Genomic DNA, 16,689 nt, shown 5'->3' on the forward strand with positions numbered 1-16,689 from the left:
TTCTTGTATGCGGCATAAGCTAGAAATATTCTGATGGCTTCTAGTCTTGCAACGGGTGCAAATGTTTCATCGAAATCTATGCCTTCTTCTTGTGAATATCCTTTTGCCACTAAACGTGCTTTATTTCGAATGACGATTCCATCCTCATTAGCTTTATTCCGAAAGACCCATTTTGTTCCAATTACATTGTAATTTTCAGGTCTTGGAACTAATTCCCATACGTCATTTCTTAAACTGTTCAAGCTCTTCTTGCATTGCATTGATCCAATCTGGATCACTTAGTGCTTCTTCAATGCTTGTGGGCTCCACCTGAGAAAGAAAACAAGAGAATAAAGAATTTATACTTGAGGACCTTGTTTTTACTCCTTCTCATGGATCTCCAATCACTAGCTCTGGAGGGTGATTTTTGAGCCATCTCAAGTCAGGTTGTAGATTGCATGGACTTTCCACGTTTCCCTGTTCAGTAGGTAAATTGGAGGTAGACACATTTTGCTCATCAGATGATCTCCAATTTGTGTATTGACTTGAGAGTTTTGATTTTCAACGTGTGCATCTTCATTGGCTTCCACGTGTTCTTCACTATTGCAATCAATGTCCAATTGCTCCATACCCTGTACAATTTGATCTTTAAAAGATATGTCAGCATCATTAAATGATTTTTCAACTTGACAAATCTCCTGATCATTTTTGTTGCTTTGGGTTTCCTTTATATGAGCTTCATCAAATGTGACATGAATTGATTCTTCTACCACCATTGATTTCTTGTTCAATACTCTAAATGCTTTACTGGTAGATGAATATCCCAAAAAATATTCCTTCATCTGCACGCTCATCAAAAGTCTTTAGATATGTTTTACCATTACTAAGAATAAAACATTTGATACCAAAAAGTGGAAATAGTTGAGTTTAGGTTTTCTCCCTTTCCATAATTCGTACGGAGTCTTATTGTAAGACTTATGTATCAAGCTCCGATTTTGTGTGTAGCAAGCGGTGTTGATTGCTTCAGCCCAATATCTTTTAGGTAGCTCGGCTGACGTAATCATCACTCGTGCGGCTTCTTTTAGCGTTCTATTTCTTCTTTCGGCTACACCGTTTTGTTGAGGTGTACGTGTGGCAGATAGTTGATGTAGAATTCCTTGGGAATTGCAGTAGGCTTCAATCACTTGATTCACGAACTCAGTTCCACGATCCGTTCGGATTTTTGCAATTTTCAAGTCTTTCTCATTTTAGTAGCTTCAGTAGCTCTGGCAACTTTTGCTCCACTTCATTTTTCTTTTTGAGAAATATTGTCCATGTGTACCTGGAAAAGTCATCAATAACAACTAGTGTATATTTCTTACCACTTAGACTTGCTGGGTCTACTGGACCAAATAGATCCATGTGTAGTAGACTTAGCGGTCTTGTTGTAGATTCTTGAGCTTTGGATTTGAAAGATGTCTTGACTTGCTTTCCTCTTTGGCAGGCATCACATATTTGATCTTTCTTGTAGACAATGTCGGGCAGACCTTCAACTAATTTGTTTCTTGCTAGCTTGTTGATGGTTTTTGAAGTTTAGATGATTCAACTTCTTGTGCCATTCCCAACTTGTTGCGTGTGAGTTGTTTGCTAGTAGACACACTGATTCTTTTGTTGTGTTCCAATCCACAACGTACATGTTTTTCTTTCTTATTCCTTCGAGAACTACTTCTCCTGTGGAATTATTTTCACTTGGCACTTCTCTTTGAAGAACTCTACTAGATATCCTTTGTCACAAAATTGACTTGTACTTAACAAGTTGAATTTTAGACCTTCAACAAATGATACATCTTCGATTTTCAAACCATTTCAAAACATTGTACCGATTTTTGTTATGCCGTATCGTTCATTTCCACCGAGTACGACTTTTGGTCCTTCGATATTTTTAAGATTCACAAGACTTGATTTATTCCCAGTCATGTGTCTAGAACATCCACTATCGAAGTACCAAACTTCCTGCAAATGAATTAAACATTTTTAGGTACCCAACTTGACTTGGGTCCTTGGGTGTTAGTCATTTTTGGTACCCAAATCCACCTTGTACTCACTGATCTAAGTTTAGGTGATTGGTAACCATTAAACACATTATAATCATATTTAATTTTTGAAAACATTTTTTGTGTCGGTTTTTGAAAATTGACTCGATTTCTTGACACGTGGGATATAGATTGTTTGGGCCTGTGATAAGCATTAAATCTGGACTTAGTCCATGGTTTAATATTTCCAAACCAATCTTGTTTAGGGATAGAATCTCCCTGCCCCAATCCTCGGATTTCCCATTTTCCTATGAGGACTTTGTGCACTAAACTCATTGGTGTATTTCCATTCAGGAACAAACTTTTGTCTTTTAATGTACTGTTTGGACGAAATATTGTTTCTTTGAGGCTTTAGTCCAACAGTGCTAATTTTGACATCAGTTTGGTAACCAATTCCTTGTCTCACTGTGCTTTCTTGACCTTTTACAAATTTTACTACTTGAACTTTATTACTTAAAGTAGTAGTAGAATTGGTCAATTTCTCGGAGGCTTGAGAACACGATGGATCATAACCAAGTCCGGTTTATCACTTGAGGGTTTTTGCATATTTACCATTTTTCCATTATTTTGGATGAATGCGTAAATGTTGCTATAACCTCTCTGAGGTTGTGTTCTCTCACTTCCCTTGATTTACACTCTTCTTGAAGACAAATAATTTTATCTTTCAAGTCTTTCACTTCAAGTAGAGCATTTTGCAATTTTTCATTTAATTGATCTTTTTCAAGAATCAAAAGATTATTGCGCTCTTTGATTTTGAGTGAGTGTCCATCATGGTTTGACAATCCTTCATTAAACGAAAGATGGACTCTCTAAAAAATGATGAACTTACAGTGTCAAAAGATTTAGAAGTTACCTCATCATCATCTATTTCGTGTGTCATTAAGCACATGTCTTGATCATTTGATTCACTTGCTATGCTCATGCCAAATAGTGCCGTGTCTTCTTTTGAGCTATCACTCTCATCACTTGAGGATAGTCTGACTCACTTGTCTCCAAAGGATCACTAATTAAGGCTTTCTCTTATCCTTCTTGAATCTTCTTTCCTTGGATTTGACTTCTTCCTGTACATTGTCAGTTTGATATTCTTACCTTGGGGTATGGACATTCGCCTATAAAATGTCCAGGCTTTCTACAATTGTAGCACAAGTATGCATTGCCCTCAAGGTTATTTCTTCTTTGCCTTCTCAACGAGCTTTCATGAGGAATATTTTTGGAGTTGTAACTTCCTCATAAATTTCTTGAATTTCCTAACAAACAAAGCAAAATTTTCGTCATTTAATAATTCATTATTTTCTACTGACCTTGACGTGGACGGTTGTTCGGCAACTAGTGCGTTGGTTCGTTCTTCTCGTTCTTCCTCCTTCCTTGACTTCATCTCAAATTCGTAGGCTTTGAGATCACTAAAGAGTTTCTCGGTTGATAGGGTTTTAGATCCCTATGATCTCTCATGGCGGTGACTTTCATATCCCAACTTAATGGTAGACCGCGTAGGATTTTGAGCGATATTTCCTTTTGATTAATGTCTTTTCCAAGATCATTAATCTCTCCCAAGATTTTAGCAAATCTTGTTTCCATGTCGGAAATATTCTCGCCACTTAGCATTTTGAAATCCTCAAATTTCTTTAATGCTATGTAAGCTTGTTATCCTTCTCCTGTTCGTCTCCTTCGCCTATTTGAATGAGTGTTTCCCAAACTTCCTTTGCCGTCCTGCATTTACGAACTTTAGGAAAAATTGTATCATCAATAGATTTAAACAAAATATCCTTAGCAATATTATCCAAATTATTTCGCGTTCTATCTTCGCGATTCCACTCCGCCTTAGGCTTTGGAACATATCGTGGGATATCACTTGTCTGTACGGATGCAGTGTTCACTTGCAAGATTTCAATAGGACCACTAGTGATTACTTCCCACATTTCATCATGTAGTGCGGATAAATGTACCTGCATACGAATTTTCCAATCATCAAATTTTTCTAAGGAAAATAATAAATTTTGGGCAAAAATCATATCTCTCTTCATTTTGAAGTTTTTGAGATCTGTCCAGCAGTCAAAATTGACTCAAATAGACAACTGCTCTGATACCAATTGTTGGTCCGATAAGGTGGTGAAAGTCTAGAGGGGGGGTGAATAGACTTTCAAGCTTTTTCAAATAAATAACTCTTTGGTAACTTCAACTCTAAGTAACAAGTAAATAGAGCAAGTTTGTACTGCACAGCGGAATAATAGTAAAGAGTTATGCCCAACTAGTAAATTAAGTGTGCATGTATGAGATAAGTTAGGTACAAATGATATGTAAAGTGACAGAGATATCTTGAATATATAAAGGAGATGGTTCACTCAATATATAGTAACAATATTCAAGATTGTAAATAAATATCGTATCACGTCGAACGTGTGACGACTGTTACATGCAACACGTCAAACTTGCTTAGAATAAATCGCTATTTAAGCTCGAGAAGTTTGAGTCACATGCATACGTGAGAACACACTAAACCCGGATGATGAAGATTAATCGTGAATAGTAAACGGGTTAGTCGGATGAGATAGATAGATATAGCAAATAATGTAAGTGCGGTATGTAAATGAGAGAGGCAATTTATAGTGGTTCGGAAGTGGCGTAATCTTCCTAGTCCACTTTTCTCCTTTCGCGTCTAGGAGAAATTCACTATTTTCCACACACAGTTACAATAGTGAACAAGTGCTACACAGGCACTTCTTCCGGATGTCTTGCACACAGCTACACCCAACTCCGAGTGTCTCGCACACAGCTACACTCAACTCCGAGTATTTCGCACACAGCTATACTCAACGCCAACTAAGTGTCTTGCACACAGCTACAGTTAGCAACTATGAGTGTTTGCACACAGCTACACTCACTAGATTATTTTGCACATAGCTATACTCTTTCTACAGTTTACAAATACAAGGATTTGTATTTCTCTCTCCAACTAGATTTTGAGACTATTCAGACTAAATCTCTTTGAATATTTGAGCACTAGCACTTTTGAATTTTGGACTTGTATTCTATCTCCTTTTCTCTGTTCTTCTCACACTCTCTGCACGCCAGTCTTCATGGCTTTTTATACTCAATCAAATATATCCGTTGGAGTGGGATAATTTGATATTTGAACTTTGAATCTTCATAGCCTGATATTGTTGACAGTAGTAGATCTTCAATTTTGATTTGATTTGTCAACTTGTCTGACAAAGTAATTATTTTTAGCACAACTTTGATTTTCTAGTTGTTTCTAAAAATATTACTTTAATTGTCAATTTGAATATCCAACGAATCTTTGAAATAAATTCATCTGATAGAATTTATTTCTAGGATAAGTTTTTATATTCAAGCCTTCATAAAAATTTTTCCGTTCTGATCAAAAATGTCTTTCAGGCAATTTTGGAGTCTTGTGGCATGTGGGTGGACTTGGAGTAAATTCCTTCGAATTTATCCAATTTCTGATCATCTTGCTCTTTTGCTACATTGTGCTCCTTTGACTTGAACATCGTGCTCCTTGACTTTGAACATTGTGCTTCTTTTGATGCATTGTGCTCTTCTGACAACATTGTGCTTTTTAGACAACATTGTGCTTTTTAGGTGGCATTGTGCTCCTTCGGATTGTGCTTCTTAGCAGCATTGTGCTTCTTCGGACACATTGTGCTCTTTTGAACACATCGTGCTCCTTTAGCACACATTGTGCTCTTTTGAACACATCGAGCTCCTTCAAAATCTGCCTTATTAAAAAAATATAAGTCCTTGGGGGAATCGATCTCGGGTGTGATCGTTTAGAGTAAGGACCTCTACCATTTCGCCTTTAAGCTCATCCAGTCATTCCTTGCAACGCCATTGCTTTATGCTTGTTTCACGGATGAATGCTCGTAGGACCAAAATTAATTTCTCAAATTAATTTTGTTCTTCCTATGGTAGATTCCTTCTGATTTCTATATTCTGATTTATGATGCTTGTACTAAAGACCTAAAGACCAAGGGGATCTAAAGATACATTTGGCTCATCAAAACTTACAAAAATATTCCTATCATAACTGCTGTCTGTGCTTAGCTCTATCTGTTGAGTCTATCCCTATTTTAAAAGCTAGAGTTCGTAGGATATATCTTCATGTTCAAAATGGTTTTCGTATATCTATATATATATATATATATATATATATATATATATATATATATATATATATATATGTATGTATTGTATTTCAACGCGTTGGAGTGGGTTACCAGCATCTCTCGCTGAACAGATATATTTGGCTTTCAGGCACGGACGAATAGATCACTGGAGCGCGCTAGAAGCTTGGGGCGTTGCTTAGATAGCTTTCCCTTTCGGCCTGCGTGCCATGATTTAGTATTTATACTGATTGAGGTTTCAGAATTTAGCATGTGCACCCGAGTTCTCTAGCTCGGGTGTGGCATAGCACCCCGTACTCTTTGTATCGTATTTTGGGATTTAATGAGATTCTATCTTTATTATATAAGTTTTAAAAGTCTTGAAAATCTGGGGTGTTACAGTTGGTATCAGAGCCTAAGTTTGACCCTAGGATAAGGCTCTTAAGACCAGACTTTAGAACATTAAGCTTAAACTCTAGGTACTTAGGAACATAAAATTTAGGAATCGTAGGACGCGCGGTGAGATTGTGAAACCTACACATAACCCCCTCACTTAATCCCTCTCTGAATTAAAGAAACTCCCCCCTTCACTTATTGCATCAAGGTAAGAATACAAAATAACATCGACCTATGAACACCAGGATGGCACCGAAAAGGAGACAGACAGGAACACCGAAACTCCCCACTCGGGAATTCTTGACACAGAATCTACAACGCCTGGTCCAAATTGCCCAGGCACTGAGTACTACCATTCCCCAACCCTTACCAACAAACAAGAACTTGGAAATCCACCACCAAGTCTCGGCGCATCGACCACCCACCCTCTCGGGGAACGAAGACCCCACGGTCCTCGAGGAATGGATCGGAATTTTTGACAAGATATTCCGGGCAACCGAATGCCCAGAAGACCACCAAGTCAGAATAGCCTCCTTCTACTTCAGGCACGAGGCCGATGCCTGGTGGGCCCACGAGGGACCCGCATGTGAACAAAACCACGAATTTAACTGGGAAACCCTAAAAACACGACTACGAGAACAATTCTACCCCAATCATCTAAGAGCCACCGTATATGAAGAGTTCCTCGACCTAAAACAAGGTGCAGCCCCAATCACGGAATACTACCAACGATTCCACCGGCTGGCTCGCCTCATCCCCGAGCTAGTACCCACCGAGAGGATCAAGATCAAGAAGTTCATAACAGGCCTTGATCCCGAACACCAAAAAGCCCTGGCCACACAAGAGCCAAGGACCCTCGGGGAAGCCTATGCCAAGACATCCCAACTACAACAAGTATCAAACCAACCCCGGGAGACACGCCTGGGGTACAAAAGGAAACCTGAAGGGGATCACACCAACCCCACCCGAGGGCCTAAGAACCCCAGGACCATCTCACCTCACAAGGTCTCAACGCCAACCATTCAGGAAAGGATCCTTACTCTAAGCAAAGCCAGGATCGGAGACAGCAACATAGTCTCCGGAACCTTCCTGGTACACGCCACCCCCGCCACTATATTATTTGACTCGGGGGCTACCAACTCGTTTATAGCAACCGAGTTTGCCACTCAGCTCGGCCTCAACACCAGCACCAAGGTCCGAATTCAGGTCAAGGTGGCCTCCGGCGAAATCATAAAATGCGACCGCATGTACGAGAACGTAATGATTACCATCCAAGGGGTGGAATTTCCCAGCAACTTAATACAATTCAAACTGGATGGGATACAAGTGATCTTGGGCATGGACTGGCTAGGGAAATTCCAAGCACAAATCCTATGCGGAGAACAAAAGGTGGTCCTACGGGGACCAAACGGTAAAAGGGTATCACACCGCGGGACCCCCCAGGAATCAGGAATCAAATTGGTGAACATGATAAAAATGAAGAAATATCTAAACAAGGGAAGCGAGGCCTTCCTATGCTCGGTCGAGGACCTCAACACCAAAACCCCCGAACCACAAACCATTCCAGTGGTAAACGAATTCACCGACGTCTTTCCGGACGAAATCCCCGGGGCACCCCCAGCCAGAGAAGTCGAGTTCACCATAGACCTCATACCGGGCGCTGCCCCGATCTCTAAACCACCCTACAGGTTGGCACCAAAAGAAATGAAGGAACTGAAAACGCAACTACAGGAATTACTAGATAAAGGGTACATCCGCCCCAGCACCTCCCCATGGGGGGCACCAGTACTATTTGTTAAAAAGAAGGATGGAAGCATGCGCCTGTGCATCGACTACCGGGAACTTAACCAAGTCACAATAAAGAATAGGTACCCCCTTCCCCAGATCGATGACTTGTTCGACCAACTAAAAGGGGCAGGGGTATTCTCAAAAATTGACCTAAGGTCCGGATATCACCAAATACAAGTGGCCAAACCGGACATTCAGAAAACGGCCTTCTGGACACGTTACGGCCACTATGAATTCACAATAATGCCCTTCGGACTCACCAACGCACCCGCCATATTCATGGACCTCATGAACCGAGTATTCCGACCCCACTTGGATGACTTCGTCATTGTATTCATTGACGACATCCTAGTCTATTCCCGGAACAAGGAAGAACATGAAAGACACCTCCGCATAACCCTGCAAACTCTAAGAGAGCACCAACTATACGCCAAGTTCACTAAATGCGAATTCTGGAAAGACAGTGTGGCCTTCCTAGGCCACGTGATAGCCAAGGAAGGAATTAAGGTGGTCCCCTCCAAAATCTGTGCCGTTAAGGAATGGACCACACCGAGCTCACTCTCCGAAGTCCGAAGCTTCCTAGGCTTGGCTGGCTACTATAGGAGGTTTGTACCCGACTTCACCAGGATAGCCCAACCCCTCAACAAACTCATGAAAAAGGAAACCCCCTTCCGATGGGACAACGACTGCATCTCGGCCTTTCAAGAATTGAAGGATAAGCTAACCACGGCAACCGTGCTCGCCATCCCCTCCGGGGAGGAAGGGTTCGAGGTCTTCAGTGACGGGTGTCCAAAAAGGAATTGGGGTGCGTGCTAATGCAAAAAGGCAGGGTAATAGCATACGCATCCAGGCAACTCAAAACCAACGAAGAGAATTACCCCACCCACGACCTCGAACTAGCCGCTATCGTGTTTGCACTAAAAATTTGGAGGCATTACTTATATAGGGTGCAATGCAAGATTTACACGGACCATAAGAGCCTAAAGTACATCTTCACCCAGAAAGACCTAAACATGAGACAACGAAGGTGGCTAGAACTCATAAAAGACTACGATCTAGACATCCAATACCACGAGGGGAAAGCTAACATTGTGGCAGACGCCCTAAGCAGAAAGACTAAACACTCCCTCAACACCACCTGGATCCTACCGGACCAGCTGTACAAGGACTTCCAAAGACTGAATTTGGAAATAATAGAGCAAGATCAAATCCACCCCGACATCCACTTATTCAACACGCAAATCATACCTACACTCTTCGAGGAAATCAAAATAAGACAACAGCAGGATCCGGAACTAGATAAAATCCGTCTCGACCTAACCCAGGGGAAGGAATGGCCCTTCGAAATACACGAAGACGGCAGTCTCCGTTACCAGGGTAGGTGGTGCGTGCCCTCGACGCACCCCCACCTAAAACAACAGATCATTGAGGAAGGGCACAACTCCCCATACTCAGTTCACCCAGGGGGTGACAAACTATACCAAGATGTGAAAAGATCATTTTTGTGGCCCAACATGAAAAAAGAAATCGCAGATTTCGTGGCCAAATGCCTGAATTGCCAAAGGGTGAAGGCCGAACGATGCAAACCCAAGGGACTCGTACAACCCCTTGAGATACCACAAGGAAAATGGGATTCCATATCCATGGACTTCGTCGGAGGCCTACCCCCAACAAAAACCGGCAAGGATAAAATTTGGGTCATAGTGGACCGACTAACCAAAACGGCGCGATTCATTGCCATGAAGGAAATATGGACAATGACACAACTGGCCCAAGCCTACTTGAGCCGAGTAGTAAAGTACCACGGAGTCCCCCGGAACATCGTGTCCGATAGAGACTCCCGGTTTCTTTCACAATTCTGGAAATCGCTGCAATTAGCCTTGGGGACACAACTAAAACTGAGCACCGCCTTCCACCCCACCACTGACGACCAAACCGAGAGAACCATTCAGACTCTCGAAGACATGTTAAGAGCCTGTGTGTTAGACTTTCAGGGGACATGGGAGGAACACCTAGACCTTATTGAATTCTCATACAACAACAGCTACCACGCAAGCATTCGTATGGCGCCCTACGAAGTCTTATACGGACAAAAGTGTAGAACCCCTTTATGTTGGGAAGACATGGTCGACCCAGTAGCACTAGGGCCCCAATACCAACAAGATACCATAACCAAGGTCAAACACATCCAGGAAAGGATGAAGGCTGCCCAGGACCGCCAGAAGTCCTACGCCGACCTAAGGAGGAAACAAGTCGAATTTAACACCGGGGACAAGGTCTGGTTGAGAATCTCTCCCACACGGGGAGTGATGAGATTCGGAAGAAAAGGGAAACTCAGCCCCACGATTTATCGGCCCCTATGAAATCATAGAAAGAGTTGGGAACCTAGCCTATCGCCTCGCTCTACCCGTTGAACTAGAACGAGTACACAACGTATTCCACATATCCCAGCTAAAGAAATACGTGCACAACCCAAGCCACGTGCTTCAACCCGAGGTCGTGGACCTCGACGAGTCACTAGTGAACGAAGAAAAACCCGTGAGAATCCTGGACACCAAGACAAGAACCACCCAACGTCGAGCCATAGAAATGGTGAAAGTCCTATGGACCAACCATGGGACCGAGGAAGCGACATGGGAACTAAAGGACACAATGAAAGAACGCTACCCCGAACTTTTCACACCAGGTAACTAAGAAGAAGTCACTCGACAAGGACCAAGCTTCGGGGACGAAGCTTCCTGTTAAGGGGGGAGAGTGTAACACCCCGTGTTACGATCCCTAAAACCAATTAATCATTTAACCAATTACCCAAAAGAAAGAATTAAATCACAATAATTAATTAGGAAAGGCCCACCATAGTCCATGGGCCCTTATCCCTAAACCCAATCCTTAGTCCTAAAAGGAATAGAGTTAGCAAACCTATAGTAATTAGGCCCTAAGTAAGACTCTTAGATATATAAATAGGGAACATAAGGAGGCACCTAGGACCCCCCCCCCCCCACCACAATAATCCCTCACCACACAAGAAGTTCCAAGAATTCCCCTAGGAGAAATCAAGAAAGAAGAAAGCTTCAAGAAAGGCCCTTCATAGCCAAGGAATTAATTAAGTCTAAAAGGTAACCCATGTCTCAACAAAACCTATTTTCATAGCTATGATTCCCCTCTTAGGATTTCCCCATATTATTGTGTATTGATGATTTGTGATATTATTATTGATGATTGGTGGGATGATTCCATGGGTGATCTTGATGATGAGAGGTTCTTGATAATTATGGTGTTCTTGACGATTATATGACGTTCTTGATAGTTATATGGTGTTTTTGATGTTCTTAATGATTATATGAGGTTCTTGATAGTTATATGATATTCCTACCGAATCTTGATTTTTGAAGATGAATTGTGTTCTTGTTGATTTAAAAATAATTAGAACCCTAGGTTATATGGTGGAATTCGTATGGTATTATTCTTGGTATATTGGGTGGGAATTCGCATGATTGGGTGTTGATTATTTTTAGAAAAGCATGATAGGTTATGTGCCATATGTTTCTTGATTTTGATCCGTTAATTGTCTACGTGTGTTATCAATTGCGTTTGAAAGTGTCTAAGCATGGTTTCGGGTTCCACAAAGGTTCCCGGGGCGTTTTTGGTGAAAAACAGTCAGTGGGGGGTTGGTGGGGGTAGGGACTCGCCACCTACCCGCGGCCTATTTGGGCAACGCTGGCGGGCGGGCAGCTGCCCGCCGGGCACCCGCTGCCCGGAACAGTGCCGCCGGCGGGTGACCTCTCACCCACCGGCTACCCACTGGTTTGTACCCCACCTTGGGATTTTGGCTTCCCCGTTTGATGTTCCCCCGACCCCCGTGGTGTCCCAACGGACTCCGTCCATCGTGCCTATGTCTAGTTTGATATTTCGGGTACCGTTCGTAGGTTGTGTGAGTCTTATATATTGCATACTAGTTGAATTGGTATCCCGTTGACCTAGGTGAAGGAAGCATAAACCCCTTAGGATCATTCTTAGTATGTGAAGGATCACGCATAGGTTTTGTTATACGTTTCCTCCCCCTTCCCAATGTGTTAATGTGGGTTGCATGTGCTTGCTATGTGTTATGTGTGCATGATACCCCAATCCGGTTGCGATCGGATTGGTTATTCCTGAGCTGCGGTTCAGAAGCTGGCTACGGTCAGATTTACACTCTTGGGCTGCGGTCCACCGTTTGGTTGCGATCAAACGTTTCTACATGAGCTGCGATTCATATTTCCTGGCTGCGGTCAGATGACATACTCTTGGGCTGCGGTCCACTGTTTGGTTGCGATCAAACTATGATGAGCTGCGGTTCATCGGTCGGTTGCGATCGACCCCTCCGTGTTGCGATACGGGGCAGGGTGCTGCGGGGCCGTGTCAGAGCTATATGCGCTGACCCTCATGTATGGGCATGCGATTGGTCCTGTGGCGCCAACAAAGTGTGCTATGTGATGAAGTATGGATGAGTTGTTGTTATGAGTATCTTGGGGATGAGACTATGGGATTTATACTGGGGATCGTATATGTTGGGTTATGATTATTAATTGTGCTTATCTTATCTGTCTTGCCTGTTGTAAACTGTATATGCTTGGTATAACTGCTGTCTGTGCTTAGCTCTATCTGTTGAGTCTATCCCTGTTTTAAAAGCTAAAGTTCGTAGGATATATCTTCATGTTCAAAATGGTTTTCGTATATCTATATATATATATATATATATATATATATATACATATATATATATATATATATATATGTATTGTATTTCAACGCGTTGGAGTGGGTTACCAGCATCTCTCGCTGAACAGATATATTTGGCTTTCAGGCACGGACGAATAGATCACTGGAGCGCGCTAGAAGCTGGGGCGTAGCTTAGATAGCATTCCCTTTCGGCCTGCGTGCCATGATTTAGTATTGATACTGATTGAGGTTTCAGAATTTAGCCTGTGCACCCGAGTTCTCTAGCTCGGGTGTGGCATAGCACCCTGTACTCTTTGTATCGTATTTTGGGATTTAATGAGATTCTATCTTTATTATATATGTTTTAAATGTTTTGAAAATCTGGGGTGTTACAAATGCCCTGTTACATAATAATACCTGGCGGCTCATATCGACTGAGCCATGAATGAATATAATTGGGTGAAAATGGGTATACCGCACCAAGCGAAAAGCAAACGGGTCTATAGAGCGCTATAAGGCGCGCTTGGTTGCGAAGGGGTTCAACCAAATGGCTAGAGAAGACTTTTTAACACATTTAGCCCTGTGGTGAAACCACTACAGTGCGCATGTTATTTTCTCTTACAGTGTCGCGTAATTGGACCCTACTTCACCTGGATTTCCATAACGCCTTCCTCAATGGACACTTGGCTGAAACCGTCTTCATGAAGCAGCCTCCCGGGTATGAGGATGCAACACACCCCCGATAATGTCTGTCACCTCCAGCGGTCTCTATATGGGCTAAAACAGGCACCTCGGGCTTGGTTCAAATGCCTACATGATTTCTTGATCTCTTCAGGTTTTTTAGCGTCCAAAACTGATGTGTCCCTGTTTCACTACTCCGCGGGCACCTCACGGGTATTCTTGTTGGTGTACGTGGATGACATCATTATGATGGGTAATGATTCCGCTTTAATTGACACGCTGCTACATTGCTTGTCCTCCACCTTCAAGATAAGGGACCTCGGTACACCGAGTTTCTTTCTCGGCATCGAGACTCTGAAGGTAGACGGGGGCCTCATTCTCTCTCAGTGCCGCTATATGGGTGATGTTTTGAATCGAGCAGGTATGACTGACTGCAAGCCTCTGGCAACTCCAGCGGCTGTGACGCAAGCTGTTACTACCTCGATTGAGCCATTTTATAATCCCACACAGTATCGTCGCTTAGTGGGTGCCCTGCAATACTTGACTATCACTCGGCCAGACCTTTCCTACGTGGTGAATCGGTTGTGTCAGTTTATGCATACCCCTACCGATGAGCACTGGAGACTTCTTAAGCGTGTCTTACGTTACGTCAAAGGCACGCTCAACTACGGTTTACGCTTATCGGCTTCGTCCTCTTCCGACATCCATGCTTTTTCATATTCGGATTGGGTCGGGTGTCTAGTTGACCGAAAGTCAACAAGTGGGTACGCAGTATTTCTCGGGTCTAACCTGATCTTTTGGCTTTCTCGCAAGCAGCGAACAGTTGCCCGTTCTTCGACTACGGCTAAATACAAGGGGCTGGCTGATGTCTCAGCTAAGGTCACGTGGATTGTTTCATTATTGCGCAAGCTCGGTCTTCACTCAGGACAACCAACCGCTCTTTGGTGCAATAATCTTGGCGCCACATATCTATGTGTCAACCCCGTGTTTCATGCCAGGACCAAACACATGGAAATCGATTATCATTTCGTTCGGGATAAAGTTGCCTCCGAGGACTTCGTAGTTAATTTTGTGTCTACAAAGGATCAGCTGGCAGATATCTTCACGAAGCGGTTGCCAACTCCTCGTTTTGGGATCCTTAGGGACAAGCTCAATGTTGTCTCCCTCCAACCTTGTGCTTGAGGGGGTGTGTTAGTGATATTAGTGATGTGGTTAGTAAATATCTTGTTGTAGATTAGTTTGACTTTAGTTAGCTTATTGTGTAGGAGTGAGTTACGTTTCCTACTTACTGTAATATTGTATTGTAGTGTAATCTAATAAGATAACGAATACAATTTGAATTGTCTATCTCATTATTAGCAGGTAGAATTTTGAATTGAATCCTTTATAATGATGATGATGATACAGATCATGGAGAGATGAAGAATTATACACATGCTCCCTTCATGAGTTTGATGATTCAGCTTCCATTATTCAATAAGTAAGTTTCAATTTATACTTTTCATTATTTATTTTTTGAGTACTTCGATTATGTGATGAATATTTATGTGTATTATTAGTTAGAGTGCCAATTGATTAGAACATTGAGTACATAATGAATTACTAAACTCTCTTGAATGTCTGAAGTATCTAAACAATCATTTCATTTCACTAAAATAATACATTAGGTATTAACTGATGTAGGTAACTTGAAAATGTTCTTCTTGGGAAATGCTTATGTTATTCTACCAGTCCATTGGTGTGTTGGAAAACTCCTCCAGTCTGGTACGATTTGATTCTGATGAGTAAAACTTTACCTGCAAAAGGGAAAGGAAGATATATATATATATATATATATATATATATATATATATATATATATATATATTGAATCCAGTGCACCCCCCTAGTCAGGTGAGTTCGTGAGCCCACATCCTAATCGTTTGTTTTTTATTTTGAACGGCTCAGATGTGATGATTTGTCATGTCACGTGCGCTGTGTGTGTATGTAGATAGGGGTTATTTTGTACTTTCGCATTGTCTTTATTATGTTAAGTCTTTATTGCAGCTGGTTTTATGGGATCTGCAGAGTTTGATTAGGAATAACTTTTGGTTTCTCTCCCCTTGCCGTGGTTTCATAGTCTTCGCCAATCTCTAGCCATCCATCCGTTCATCTTCCCTTCGCAACATCTCCTTCCGGTACACAGGGCGCCTGAGTCTTCTTCATGGCGGGTTTGAGCACCAGACGGTTTAAGCGATTTAGGGGCAACTCTTCCGATTCCATTACAGGTATTCTGATTTACCTATCCTTTGTATTTTTTTTGTTTTTTTTTGGAGTTATTTTTGTTTTGGTCTTGGGGGGTTTTATGCTGATCCGAAGGTGTTTGGGTTTTCATCGAGGGTTTTGTATTTTTTTGGCGTCTTAGTTTGTGTATGTGTGTTTGTTTTAGGGGTTTTCACCGGGTGGTGGGTATTGGCATTGGCCGGTGTGTTTAAGGTGGTGCGGGGTAGCGAGTGTGGCGGTGATGAGGGTAGGGTTGCTGGGTTAGGATTCGTTTTTTTTTTAACGTTTAGGGTTAATTTGCACGTTGGATGGTGTGTGCAAATTACTGGGTGATGTGTGCATTGTTGTGCAATAATATTTGTAATGTACTAGAAATATTGTTTGGGTATTTGTTGGTATTACTGTGTATATTTTTTTTTTCCCCAATTTCGATATGTGCGTAGGGGGTTAGAGGTGAATGCAGTATAGTATACCCTTGTTGTAGCATTATTTACTATGGGTTTGTGCGTACATAGTCTGTGATTAGTGCATATTTGTTTTTATGGGGGGGAGGGGGTTGGTGGTCATGCTAATGGTGTTGAACTGGTCTGTGTGTTTTGTTTCGTATTGGGGTTTTTTTATGATGCTGAGGTTAGATTTTTGCCGGTAAAATAGTTCAAGTTGTTTTTTCAAGTATGCTAGGTGCGTAGGGGTTA

At 42.1% G+C, this 16,689-nt stretch overlaps 1 protein-coding gene across 1 annotated transcript; it reads left to right on the plus strand.

Moving 5' to 3' along the window:
• The first annotated feature begins 13,771 nt into the window (after nt 1–13,771).
• LOC109162246 (uncharacterized mitochondrial protein AtMg00810-like) lies at nt 13,772–15,003 on the plus strand. The gene is made up of 2 exons (XM_019310966.1): nt 13,772–14,887; nt 14,998–15,003. The coding sequence occupies exons 1-2, from the start codon at nt 13,772–13,774 to the stop codon at nt 15,001–15,003; spliced, it is 1,122 nt and encodes a 373-aa protein (XP_019166511.1).
• Nucleotides 15,004–16,689: the final 1,686 nt, after the last annotated feature.

Source organism: Ipomoea nil, unplaced genomic scaffold (genome assembly GCF_001879475.1).
Source record: "Ipomoea nil cultivar Tokyo-kokei standard unplaced genomic scaffold, Asagao_1.1 scaffold2928, whole genome shotgun sequence".
NCBI classification, from domain to species: Eukaryota; Viridiplantae; Streptophyta; class Magnoliopsida; order Solanales; family Convolvulaceae; genus Ipomoea; species Ipomoea nil.